General features: G+C 43.7%; 1 protein-coding gene across 4 annotated transcripts in view; it reads right to left on the bottom strand.

The window, feature by feature from the left end:
- LOC147618236 (FtsJ-like methyltransferase family protein) overlaps positions 1–13222 on the bottom strand; it is a 79667-nt gene extending 66445 nt beyond the window's left edge. For 2 of the 4 annotated variants that reach the window (XM_086775106.1, XM_086775109.1), the window contains exons 1-2: positions 13084–13222; positions 12828–12914 (exon numbers count right to left, since the gene is read on the bottom strand). In XM_086775106.1, the coding sequence (XP_086631232.1) occupies positions 12828–12914; positions 13084–13158 (162 nt within the window). In that variant the 5' untranslated portion in view covers positions 13159–13222. Of the gene's footprint in view, positions 1–3917; positions 4342–12827; positions 12915–13083 lie in introns of those variants that run through there. The other 2 variants (XM_086775107.1, XM_086775108.1) reach the window with 2 other exon arrangements.
- Between the last annotated feature and the right edge of the window lie 821 nt (positions 13223–14043).

The raw sequence follows: 14043 nt of genomic DNA on the forward strand, positions 1-14043 counted from the left end.
ACCCACGCTCCTAAAGAGCTGGCCGCCCACATGCAAGCGTGGGGAGCCAGCCAGCACATTTCGTTTACTCCTCTTCCCAACCTTAATAAAAGAAGCCGGCGACCACCTTGGAGATACACGATTATTTTTGTGCGCCACTGTCACCCGCTTCCACCATCTTCGTGAAGATCAAGAACCGGCGACCATCTCTGCGTTTTGCTTGCTGACAGACGGCTGCCATCTCCGATTGAACGGCTGCGCATGCTTCCCTCTTCTCAGGCGGCTGCAGCCAGGCGTGTGCTGTCCCTTCATAACAGGCTGGGCTGCCTCCTCTTGCAGGCAGCTGTGCGTGTGCTTTCCCTTCATAACAGGCTACGCTAATGCTCTCAGGCGCCTACCCCAGCGCTAGTTATCTCAGGCGGCTGTTTATGACTGCACACAACCAGGCTGGGGTCTATATAAGTGGCTGAATTTCCTGCACTACAAGCAACAGAGGCTGCAGACGACTTCTACAAACAGACCACGCCTCTGTTCTTCCACAGTCAGCTGCTCCTCTACGCCATCTCCAGCAGCAGGCGACTGTACGTGGCTGCTCCTTCTGTCCAGCAGGCTGCAAGTGACTACACCGCCTCCATCTTCTATTTGTAGCCAAGGTGTTCATCTACAGCCAGGCGACTGTGTGTGAATTCTTACAGTCAGGCGGCTACATCCTTGGTATCCTCCACTAATAGCTGCACACAGACAGAGATCTCGGGTATTGATCCTCTATCTGCCATCCACAAGTAAGTGAATTTCAGATTTAAGTAAAGTATTTTGTGTTAAATCTGATAAGGGATTCCCGACTCCCTATACAGCCAACACCCGTTCGGTGCCGGGTAGTCCAAGCTCTATTGGAGAACCTCGGTCCAAAGGTGCTGAGATTGGGAGAGCCAGGCGTTAGTACGAGAGCGCCTGTTTGTGCGTGGTCTCGGAACACCAGTGAGGCGCTCTCCGCGGATTCCAGTGAGAGCACAAGACCGTAGAGACTGGACCACGCTAGTGGTCATTCTGCTTGGAGTATCTACTTCGAACGTCGACTTTGAGCCTATTGGTTTGGTACTGTTTTCATATGTACATGGACATCATCTAGTTCTTGGAACCCATGGAGCATTGTATTTGTTAAATACTCCCAATAAATATATCATATATTGAGGGGGGGGTCGGCTCGTTCCGGCCCCAGTGCTGGTGTCCATCTTTCCATTTCATTTCATTTCAATTTCAAGTTGTATTAAGTTGTCCATTTCAAATTGTGGTTTTAAAGTTGTGCTATTAAGCGTGTGGGTGTCCAACGGACTCTTCCCACTTGCAAGATCGGTTTCAATCTCCTTCCCAGCCTGAAGAACTTCCTGCTGAAGAGCCTTCAGCTTGTTAATATGCTGACGACTTTGCAGGGCTCATAACCCGCATCTGTACTTCCAAGGAAATCCTCTTCATGGGCGATACCCTGTTGTAGAGAGAAGCCAAATGCTGCCATATACCTTTGGCTAGCGTCATATGCTTTACATGATTGATTACCTGCGGTGTGCAGTTGAGGAAGATAAACGAAAGGACCCTGGCGTTGACACGATCCCACATCTATGCTTGGGCCTCCCGGTCCTTTCGGATCGACGGTAGCTCCCCTTCCTCTACTTCCGGCCGTGGAACCCCAACAACAATGAAATCAGCAAGGTCATAAGACTCCAGAACAGATTCCATCATAACCTTCCATATGCTGTAGTTGTTCCCGTCCAACTGACGGTCCACCGGGAACGTTGAGAGTGTAGGGATCTTCACATGCCTCTCGGCCATCTCTAACAGATCTGCCGTTGCGGGGATGTACTCTGAAAAAGGGTGGGTAGGTGGGAACAAAGAAGAACTTACACCTGCAAGTGGCTGTCCAGCAAATCAGCCCATGCTACACTGATGATCATGCCAATGTGTCACTGTGTACCCCATTGATCTATTTATAGGTGAGGAAGGCCACTAACCAAGTCCAACTGGGTTCTAGAATTTTCCAGGTTCAGTTCCACTTGTAGCATTCTTTGTAGGATTTTCATGGGTAACCCTTATAAAAGTGTAAAGCCTCCAAGATCTCCGTGTAAGGCAAACCTACAAAAACAAACCATAAACTATGAAGGGGGTGCAGGCATACTCGCCACCCAACCATGACAGCCGTGAGCAAGGCTCACAATCTTGGCCGTTCCCACCGAGCCACGAGCTAGAGTGTCGTACTCTCATGAGTGCCCTGCCATTGTCCTCATCCAGTGACCTCCAAAGGACGACGGTCTCCTGCGCGATGGTGCTCCTGCTCCATGCGCTCTGCACTCCCGTGCTCCATCTGTGGTGTGTGCCCAACTTGTACCCCTCCCCTCAATAAATAGGGAAGGAACGTCCAAAAACACACGCTATCAATAGCGGACCAAAAAGCACATGTCCACCCACAACATATCACACTCTAGCTCGCCAATCTGCCTGCCCCTAGCGTGCACATGACATACTCCCCTTCCTCAAAAGAGCTCACTCTTGAGCTCAAGAAAAAGAACTCAAGGAGAAGTTGTCACACTCGCAACACTAGAGAAACACAACACCCTCTATCGGTCGAAACCAATAGTCTCAAGGACAATCCGACTAAGAGATCGACCTGCTCAAGTAACATGACATGAGAGTCAATTCCTAGTCACAAAAGCCAAATCCAGAGCAAATGGATCATCTGAGTAACTCGAAGCTAACAATGCTACTAGTACCAAGAGTAAGCAACCACTGTCCTAAAGAGTTATCCCGAAACCAAAAGTATCTTCCATTTGACTACCATGCGAGAGCTTTTGCTTGCCGATCTCCAGGCCAAGCCTTCTCACCCCCTTACCAAAGTTTGAATTTCAAAGATAAGAGTTGAGACCATATCTTCACGCCGTGTACCTAATCCTCCGATGTACCACTTTCCCAAGACAATCATGACACACCAGATTCATGACATTCTCCCGTCGCCCTCTCCACCAATTACCAAGGTACCCCTCACACATACATCATCACCATGCCACACAATTGAAGTACAAAATTGATTTGCAAGAAATGGTGTAGGGTCCTCACAACATGGCACTCATAATTGCATGCCTCAAATCACTCGATACAAGAGGTTCATGCCGGTGATGAGGTTTGGGTCAATGTCAAGTCCACTTCTTCATGATTCTTGTCTCCAACGCTTGAAGTTACTATCTCCAATGGCTTATACACTCTCAAACCTCCACTTGATGCAAGCTTAGGTCTTCGTTTAATGCAAGTAAGCTCCCAAATATAACCATAGTGTGGCATATGCATACAAGATGTAAATGCAACTAAATCCAAAAGCACAATGCCTAAAAATAGAAGCTATACAATTAAATGGGATTGTTGATCAAATGCAAGGTATCAAGATTACGCAAGGCTTAATGAAGCAAAGCATTCAAATATAGATTATGGCTCTCAAAATTCTAATCCTTCAAGAAACCTCCTCTAAAAGTATGAAGAAAATCAAGATTTAGCTCAAAATTTGATGCATAGTGATTGCATATGATCATCATTGAATATGGAATAGCTCCCAATACATGTGAATGACATGAGGAATTGAGCGATTACATGAAATTAGGATTTCTGTTATGAAAGCCCAAATCCATCACTTGAAAGATGGAAAAATTGAGAGTTAGCTAATGTAGAAACTTGATCAAAGCTTAATCATGATTAGAAATTTAATAAGCGGCTAATTAGTCTCCATTGTGTTTTCTCATATCCATGGAACCCTAGAAGAAGAAAAAAAAAACGCAACCGTTTTTGTCTTATGAGCAAGAAGGAGAATTAAAACCCTAATTAGGAGTATATTATGCTTATAGTTTGAGGTTTTAAAAGACAAACACCATGATTAATGACTCAAAGACTAGAAGAAGTACCTCCATGAGGCGGCGCTGCGCGCGAGTAGCCGTGAGACTGTAGGAAAGAAAAATCAGCGCCATTTCTCTCCATTGGACCATCAATTCAAAGCTAAGTGCCTTCCATAAGCCATAGCAAGCTTCAATAGTAAGAATTAAGCTCCAACAGGTGAGAAAATCGACCAGCCGTCCAACGCCCTCTCACGGGTAGAAATCGACCATGAAATTTCTCATTGAATGACTCTTTATGATGCTTTTGCCATGCAAAATGAAAGCCCTAAGCTATGGCTAAGCTCAAGGCAAGGATTGAAGCACCTTACACTCCTGAAATCAAGCAGAAAGAGAAAAACACTAGGATTAAAGACACTTATCAAGATTAGTGAAGTTTTTCCCAATTTTGGTCCCGAGATTCAAATTTTTGGTGCGGCTCTCCCAAAATTTGGCCCCGTTCAAACCCATGGTCCCAAAAGCTAAGGATAAAACAAAGACAAAGGGATTCAACCATCCAAAGTCACCATATCTATCTTCTTGATCAAGAAAATCAAGAACACTCAAAAGATTTTCAAAATCAAAAGCAAAGCTCTGATACCAATTGAAATGGATCTAGACCAAGAATCAAGAAATCAACACACAAAAGTCCAAATCTAGCATCCATTTGATGGGTAATAAACATGTCAAATCCCCATAGATCTCCTCCTAGAACGCTCCTGGTACGAGACTCGAAACCTACAAACAAACCAAACAAACAAGAAGGGGGTGCAGGCCTGACTCACCACCCAACCATGACAATCATGGGCAATCCCACAGACTTGGCTGTCCCCACCGAGCCACGAGCTGAGCTAACTAGGTTGACGTACCGACCAATCTCTACCTCGCGACGTCCCATACCGCCATGAAGCTACCCTCGCGGGCCTCGAGACTGCTGCCGGCCTCGGCTACGTAAAGCAGGTGCACGTCTGCACTAGATCCACGCTCCAGACCATAGAGCTCTCACAAAACATGCGAGACTCTATATGACTAATGACTAACCTTGGCCACCCTTTTATAGGCTCTTGGCCGGTCATCGAGCGTCCACACTTGGGCGCCCGCCCGTCCATACTTGGGTGCCCACCCACCGTTAGTCTATCCCTAACTCACCTCGCCAATCAGCCTGCCTAGCTCCAAGCTTCCCCAAACCTCGAAGCTAGTCTTGCGTGCATGTAGCACACCGTAGATACACACTGTGCACATGCCTTCCTCTAACTAAAAGCCAGGGTAATCTCTCTGAAGAGTAGTCAATGTCTCCCATGTAGCGTCCTCCTCAACACGATCCTTCCACTTGATCTTGTATTCCGTGATAAGCGTATTACGCAATCTTCTTTCACAAAATCCAAGAATCTTTTCAGGTTCGTGTGGAACAAATGTCATGTCCTCGACATCTATGATTTCTTGAGGAGTAACTAACTGGTCTGTTCCACCCAGTACTTCCTTAAGTCTACTGACATGAAATACAGGATGAACTTTCACATGTGTAACAAGTGCCCGAAGCAAAAGGGTGCAAAGACCACCGCAGGACCCAAGCCAAAGGCAGCTAACCAGTTGTCTTTGACAGGTACGTCAGTTACTGTACTTTCTCGCCCTAGTATATGTTCTGGTTGTCTGTTCAACTCTAAAGTTTTTGGCTTGCATGATCTTCTCCGAGTTTATGGAGAAGTGAATGGCCATAGAATCCACATTCTTCTAGACCCTGGCAGCTCACACAACTTTGTTAACTACAAACTTGTGCATAAATTGAGTCTTGATACGACACCCAGCGATCATACCTATGAGGTACGCCTACCTGCGCGAAGGCAAGTATGGGATTGAAAGGTGGAGATGCTACCAATCCAGATTCAGGACTACAAAGATATTCTGGAATGCTATATTATGCACCTAGAACATGTAGACTTGTTATTAGGGATTGAGTGGTTTAAGACTCTTCAAGTCCAGATAGATTGGTCTAGTCATATTTTTTCTTTTCAGCATAGGAACACCCAGTATAGTATTTTAGGTGATTGTATACATCCCTTTCAGGGACCTCTTGTAAATACTGTTGATTTTGAAAATATAATGGATTCTTCTTTGTATACCGCTTTCCATTGTGTATTGATTCCACTTTCTTCATTTCTCATTCCTTCCATGGATGTCAATGAATTAAGTGTATTTGAAAGCAAAGAATTACAGAAGATACTTGACTCGTTTCAAGATCTATTTCCTAAAGAACTGCCATCAGGTTTACCACCTGAAAGGGCAGTAGATCATCGTATTGACTTGATCCCTGGTGCTCATCCTGTTAGTATTTCACCTTACATGTTAGTATTCCACCTTACAGGATAAGCCAAGCCGAGGAAGATGAGTTGGCTAAACAACTCGAAGATTATTTCAGGATGGGCCAGATCCGTCCAAGTAAATCACCTTGGGGTGCACCTGTGTTGCTTAGGAGAAAGAAGGACAACACCTGGAGAATGTGTATAGATTACAAGAGATTGAACAAGTTGACAATTAAGAACCGTTATCCTCTCCCTAGATCAGATGACCTGATTGACCGGTTAGCAAGAGCGAAATATTTCACGAAGATAGATTTACGTACTGGCTATCACCAGATACGTATTGATGAAAGGCATGTCGAAAGAACCGCTTTTCGGACTAGGTATGGCCATTACGAGTTTCTCGTATTACCTTTTGGATTAACCAATGCTCCAGCCACTTTCCAGCAAATGATGAACGATCTTTTTCGTGAACATTTGGGGAAATTTGTGGTGGTGTTCCTGGATGATATTTTGATATATAGTCGTACTCTTGAGGATCATGTTAGACACCTCACGATTGTCTTATCTATTTTAAGACAGAATCGACTATATGCTAAATTAAGTAAATGCGAGTTTTTTATGACAGACATCATTTACTTGGGACACAAGATCACTAGAGATGGATTAAGCATTGACTATGACCGAGTTTAGAAGGTTCTGGACTAGCCTATACCAAGAACAGTGAAACAACTTCGTTCTTTTCTCGGTTTTGTTGTTTTTCTTCGGAAATCTGTGCGGGAGTACTCTCAGCTCACACTACCAATGACCGACTTGTTGAAAGGTCATGGACATAAGTCAAATCAGCCTATCACTTGGAATAACGATTTGGATATGGCCTTCAGACTTTTGAAAGATAAAGTCAAAGAAGAACCTATCTTGGCATTACCCGATCCTAGTCGGCCTTATGTTCTTGAAACTGATGCCAGTGACTATGCCATCGGGGCTGCTTTATTTCAAGATGGTAGACCTGTTGCTTTTGAAAGTAAAAAGCTAGACGACACTCAATCTCGTTGGCCAACCCTTGAGAAGGAGCTTTATGCTGTGATTCACGCTCTCAAGGTTTGGAGACATTATTTATATGGCTCCAAGTTTGTGGTATTGACTGATCATCAGTCAATCAAGTATGTGTGTGATGCGGGTGAATTGAGAGGAAGGAAGTTGGGCTGAGTTAATGCAAGATTTTGATTTTGAGATTCGTTATCGGAAAGGGTCCATGAATAGTGTTGCAGATGCGCTTAGTCGAATTAGAGAGGTGAATACTTTGTCGTTCACCGAGATTTCTACTGACTTATTTTAGTCATTGAGAGGGCTTTGCAGGACTGATAGTTATTTTGGTCCATTTTGGCAGAAGATCCAGGACGGGAGCTCATTGATTGACCAAGACTCAATGACTGAACAGCCTACCATTCAGGCTGCAGGAGACCAGTGGATGATTCGGAATGGTTTACCAGTGGATGTACCACAGATCCCGGACATTAGGTCCAAGATTCTTAAGGAGTGTCACGACGCCCCTTCTGCTGGACATCTTGGGGTACACAGGACACTATCGTTAGTGAAACACACTTTTTATTGGCCAAAGATGAAAGGGTATGTACAAGATTATGTTCTCAAGTGTCAAGTTTGTCAAGCAAATAAAGCTGAACGCTTTAGACAGGCTCGGTTGTTGCATCCTTTGCAAATCCCAGGTAATAAATGGAAAAGTATTTCCATGGATTTTATTACCGGATTGCCAAGAACACATCAAGGCCACGATCCTATTTAGGTTGTGGTAGATCGCTGGACAAAAATGGCTAGATTTTTACCGACCCGGAAGACTATTACAGCTACGCAATTAGCAAGGCAGTTTATCGAGCAATTGTTTAGACTGTACGGATTACCGCAGGACATAGTCAGTGATAGGAACTCTAAGTTTACGAGTGATTTTTGGAAACTTGTTTTTGAGAAGTTGGAAACAACTTTGAATTTGAGTTCCTCAAATCTGACTCAATATGATGGCCAGACTGAAAGAGTGAATCAAATTTTGGAGGATATGCTTCGGGCATATGTATCCAAAAGACAGAGTTCATGGGAGGATTATCTTCCTATGTTAGAATTTGCATATAACAGTACTAAGCATACGAGTACAGGTTTTAGTCCTTTCATGCTTATGTATGGTTTTCAACCTAGATCACCTGTTACAGTGGGTTTCTCAGGACTTCAGCATGATGCAGCACGTAATTTTTGGCAAGTATGCAAGAAATGTTACAAGTTGCGAAGGAATCTATTAGAAGTGCTCAAGACCGAGACACATTTTATACTAATAGACATTATTCACCCAGAGAGTACTTTGAAGGAACGATGGTATATTTGCGAGTTTCGAAAGATTCCGAGACTTTACGGACAGGTCGATCTCCGAAACTATCCCCTAGATACTGTGGACCGTTTCGTATTACACGATCGATTGGTTCAGTTACATATGAATTGGATTTGCCTTCTCATGTGAAAGTTCATCCTGTATTTCATGTCAGTAGACTTAAGGAAGTATTGGGTGGAACAAACCAGTTAGTTACTCAAGAAATCATAGATGTCCTCGGCTGAAAAGAAAAAATATGACTAGACCAATCTATCTGGACTTGAAGAGTCTTAAACCACTCAATCCCTAATAACAAGTCTACATGTTCTAGGTGCATAACATAGCATTCCAGAGTATCTTTGTAATCCTGAATCCGGATTGGTAGCATCTCCACCTTTCGATCCCATAATTGCCTTCCCGCAGGTAGGCGTACCTCATAGGTATGATCGTTGGGTGTCGTATCAAGACTCAATTTCTGCACAAGTTTGTAGTTAACAAAGTTGTGTGAGCTGCAAGGGTCTAGAAGAATGTGGATTCTATGGCCATTCACTTCTCCATAAACTCGGAGAAGATCATGCAAGCCAAAAACTTTAGAGTTGAACAGACAATCAGAACATGTACTAGGGTGAGAAAGTACAGTAACTGACGTACCTGTCAGAGACAACTAGTTAGCTGCCTTTGGCTTGGGTCCTGCGTTGGTCTTTGCACCCTTTTGCTTCGGGCACTTGTTACGCATGTGTCCTTTTTCTTCGCAGATGAAACGTCCCTCCTTCTTGAGCTTCAAAGCCTTAAGGAGTCGTTTCTTCTTCGCTGGTGTCGAACTTGAATTCTTCGAAGGTTAGTCCGAAGACTTTCCTTCAGTCGTGTTAGCCATTAGTGCGGAGAACTTCCTTTTGTGCTTGTTCCCCTACTCGGTAACGGGTTTAGACTTGGAAGAGACCATTGTATCATCATAGATACGAGCTGAATGAATGGCTTCGTCCAAGGTTTTGCATTTGTTATTCTTAACCTGTAAACGGTATGAGTCTGGTAAACCGGCTACGAAGAACCCCAAAAGAGTAGTGGGATCCATCTTTGTAGCTTTCATCTCCAAGTCCCTAAACTTCTGGAGGTAGACCTCATAAGTGAGGTGCTACGAGGTCATGGTCAAAGCTGTAAACCGGGCAACATCATAATCATCTTCTTTCTTGAGGAATTCCTTCTTGAAGACATCTTCAAATTGTACCCAAGTCGTTGGCTTAGGGTTGAGTTCCTTCCACCAAAGCAAAGCTTTGCCTGAGAGAAAACCTGCTGCTAACTGGATCTTTTTTCCATCATCATATGGATGAAACTGAAAATGGACTTGCCACTTATGTAGCCAAGTGTCCACGATCTCCTTGGTACGCTGCTTTTGCTCGCCCCCGAACTGTTCCGGAGTAATGTTGGGGCCTAAAGCAGAGGCCAAGGTATCCATATCCGAAAGAGTAGATAGGGTAGTGGTCAAAAGAGAGATGGAGTTCTGGAAAGCTTGCATCTGCGTGGCGATTTGTGCCTGACGTTCTGAAAAAGAAGCTTCAAGAGCTACTTTGAACTCTTGGAAATCAGATTTTGACACATAATCGTCAAAAAGATCGGCGTCGGTATCTTCCGTAGCCAGCAAGCCTTCGCGTTCGACAAGGGACTCCAACTCGGATTCTTGGGTCGACATCGTGAGGACAAGTGGAGAGAAAGTTCGATCTCGCACAAGAAAAGTGCGAGAGAATTTGAGAGCTTAAACACTTGAGAGATGTGTGGCAAGAAGCCCACTTAAGGGGTTTATATAATCTTCCCCAAAAGCAACTTGAGCTTTTGCTTTTGTGTTTATATATATATATATATATATTCTGTTTTCTTTAAAAAAACACTTTTAAACCTTAGGGGACCTTTAAACTCCTTTATTTTAAAAAAAAGTTTAATCTTTAAAAACAAAAAAACAAAAAAAAAAAACAAAAGCAAACTAAAGTTGGCGTGAATGCTTTTACTGGTTTTTTTTTTCTCTCCCCTCCTGGATTTAGCGCTGTCGGCGCCTGCGTTGCTGCAGTCGCCCACCTGGCTGCCGTCACATGCTTTCCTCCGACACTGCCTTCGCTCAAGCGTCCGGGGCGGCCTGCGCCAGTCTACGCCTGCGCAGGCCTGGGCGCCTGGCTGCGTAGGCCTAGGCGCCCGCCAACCTGACCGCCTGCGTAGGCCTGGCCGACTGCCAGCCTGCCCGCCTGCGCAGGCCTGGCCGCCTACACGCTTGCGCCTACAACAACCGGTAGCAATGCTTGTATCCGGCCAACCGTACTCGACCAGCACCCGCAAACACCCGGCGATCACTTCTCTCGCTCTCTCTCTCGTTCCAACAAAAGCGAACATGCTTTTTTCTTTTTTCTCTCTCAAGAGTTTATACGACTACAAAACACATCTTCAGCCTTCTTCTTGCAAAGCAAACAACCCTGCTAACCACCTACACCCTCATCACGGGTTTCTTTGATGAAAAAAGCACATACTAATCTGAAAAACAGAAGTATGCATAGACAAAAAACAGCAAGCTTCTTGAACTCATACCTTTTCTTCGACCTCATCTTCTCTACCTACCGACTTGCTCGTTCACGAGGCACGCTCTGATACCACTATCAAATCCCCATAGATCTCCTCGTAGAACGCTCCTGGTACGAGACTCAAAACCTGCAAACAAACCAAACAAACAAGAAGGGGGTGCAAGCCTTACTCACCACCCAACCATGACAGCCGTGGGCAATCCCACAGACTTGACTGTCCCCACCGAGCCACGAGCTAAGCTAACTAGGTTGACGTACCGACCAATCTCTACCTCGCGACGTCCCATACCGCCACGAAGCTACCCTCGCGGGCCTCGAGACTGCTGCCGGCCTCGGCTGCGTAAAGCAGGTGCACGTCTGCACTAGATCCAGGCTCCAAACCATAGAGCTCTCACAAAACATGCGAGACTCTATATGACTAATGACTAACCTTGGCCACCCTTTTATAGGCTCTTAGCCGGTCATCGGGCGTCCACACTTGGACGTCGGCCCGTCCATACTTGGATGTCCGCCCGTTAGTCTATCCTTAACTCAGCTCGCCAATCAGCCTGCCTAGCTCCAAGCTTCCCTAAACCTCGAAGCTAGTCTTGCGTGCGTGTAGCACACGGTAGATACACACTGTGCACATGACAAAACACACATGAGAAATACATGAGATTATGATGGAAATAGAGAAAATCCATATGCACATGCGGCAAAAGAGGTATATGTATAAGGCCTAAGTGATTTAACCTCTCACGATGAGGATGGCTATCAAGCTTGCCATATGAGTCCTAGACCATGAGTGGCCATCTCCAAGAAGTGAGCCAAGAGTACATGTAGATGTCAAGGATATGAATGACTAAAAGATCCCTACAATGAACCCAAGGCCCTATTTATAGTTGTCTTGTTCATGGCCCATTATTTACATGTTTTAGACCTTAGCTTATGCTTTATTACACATGTGCTAAGAACTCTTTTGGGTTTGGCAAGTGGTGAGTACACACTTGCAAAGGAATCACATGTGCTAAGAACTCTTTTGGGTTTTATTTATCGAAGGACAACAAGTTATACCAAGCAACGATAAAAAGTCCGAGTTCGTTACATACGTAAGTTTTAACCCTGTAACCCAACAAGTTTATTGAAGGACAATGAGTTGTACAACAACGATAAAAAGTCCGAGCTCTTTACATGTGGCTATCTTACAATGCTGCCCAAAAGGGGACGTAAGTTTTAACCATGTAATAAACATAATAAACTTAAAGTTGGCATGCTAATGGGGTACACTGAACCTGTTCATGAATTGGCTGAATCACTGCATGATACCAGCCTGCATGAAGTCTTTTGCTATCATGTATCTCCTCAAAATACTCCGTTTTGAGATGACTGTTCGGATGTAATACCTCCAATATAACCATAGAATCTTTTGCTCTCGTTTGATAGAGCCACTAAATATAATATGGAGCTCACAACAGAAGAAAAGGAATCGAAAACAAATTGTAAATAAAATCCCTTGCAATGACTGAACATGCCAAACATATTTACGGATCATAACGTTTTCAAACTTCAATGATCTTTGATTATATAAACTAAAACATTAAAATCATGACTTAAACCCTGCATGTCTAGGTTTTCGACTAAAAGATGACTGAAAATGAAATAAGCAGTTATCTTAGGTACAAGGTAATGAATTAATGAGATATTAAAAGTTTAACACAGGTTTAGGGTGTACCTGCATCCAGGCCCCTGGAGCGCATCCGAGATCAAGAATCGAGGCTCCTGGCCTTATTAATTGATGTTGCTTTTGGATTTGCAGAAGCTGCACGATTAAAATGTTCATTTTTTTATTTTAAAAATTTTGAGGAGAGAAAAAAAATCCCAGTTATGTATATGAAAGATGCCATAAACAAAAACGAAATGTGGTTGTTTAATCACCATGCTAGACTGTTACACAGAACATCGTAATAAACATGACAAAAGGTTCTTGCCTTAAAAGCAGAGCGGGCTACATAGCGAAGTCGCTGCGCCTCTCTGTAGAAGAAATCAGTTGCTCCACCACTCATGGCTCCCAAAAAAAAAAAAAAGAGCTTCGAAGGGCACTAATTCGTTCGAATATAAATGTTTTTTGCATTTCCATTAAATATAAATATATATTATGTGAGAATTAAATATATATATTTCCATTAAATATATATATATATTATGTGAGAATTTTTTTTTAAAAGAGAAACTGTAAATATATTAACGGAGCAAGATAGCAAAAAACAAAATCAGGCCCAAAAGTCTAGTCAGGGAGTACATCCAAGCTTTGAAGAAGCTTAATTCTAACTTAAGCTAACACATTCCTCATCTCAGAAAGGCTAAGAAAGTAACTCTCCAAATCTGAATCTTTAATCAAGAGCTCGACTTCTTCATTAACCACCAGACCATCCTGAAATTTCCTTTCATATTGGATTTCCCTGATTTTCTCTTGGAAGTCCTCTTTAGCCTTGGTCATCTGCAGGGTCTCTTCTGTTGCATTTTTTGTGTGATGCGCTTCACACGCCTTCATTTTTTTGTGGATCTGAGCTTTGTGGGTAAAAGGCTCAAATCCAACTCAGGGGGCCTTTGAATTTGAAACCCCATTGTTTCCTATCCCAGAGGATGTTCCACACAAAATCTTTGTGGGTAAAAGGTCCCCTGAGTTGGATCTGAGCCTTTCTATCATTAGGCCACAACTGCATTCTACTCTGAATCAGGAGAGTGTCTTCATGTGATATTCTGAAGAGAGATTTTAGCTCTTGTCATGTAAGCCAGATGCATTCAGATCTGTTCCATATATCATCCCATATCTGTATGCCTTTTTTATGGAGCTTAAAGGCATGTTTGTAGTGCTTTGCAAAAATGTTCATAGAGAACGCTGAAGAGAACCAGATGGAGTCCAAGTGTACAATGTGGGTATGTTTCCG

The sequence above is a fragment of the Cibotium barometz genome, chromosome 35 (assembly GCF_041138505.1).
Source record: "Cibotium barometz isolate CiBa-2024 chromosome 35, ASM4113850v1, whole genome shotgun sequence".
NCBI lineage: Eukaryota > Viridiplantae > Streptophyta > Polypodiopsida > Cyatheales > Cibotiaceae > Cibotium > Cibotium barometz.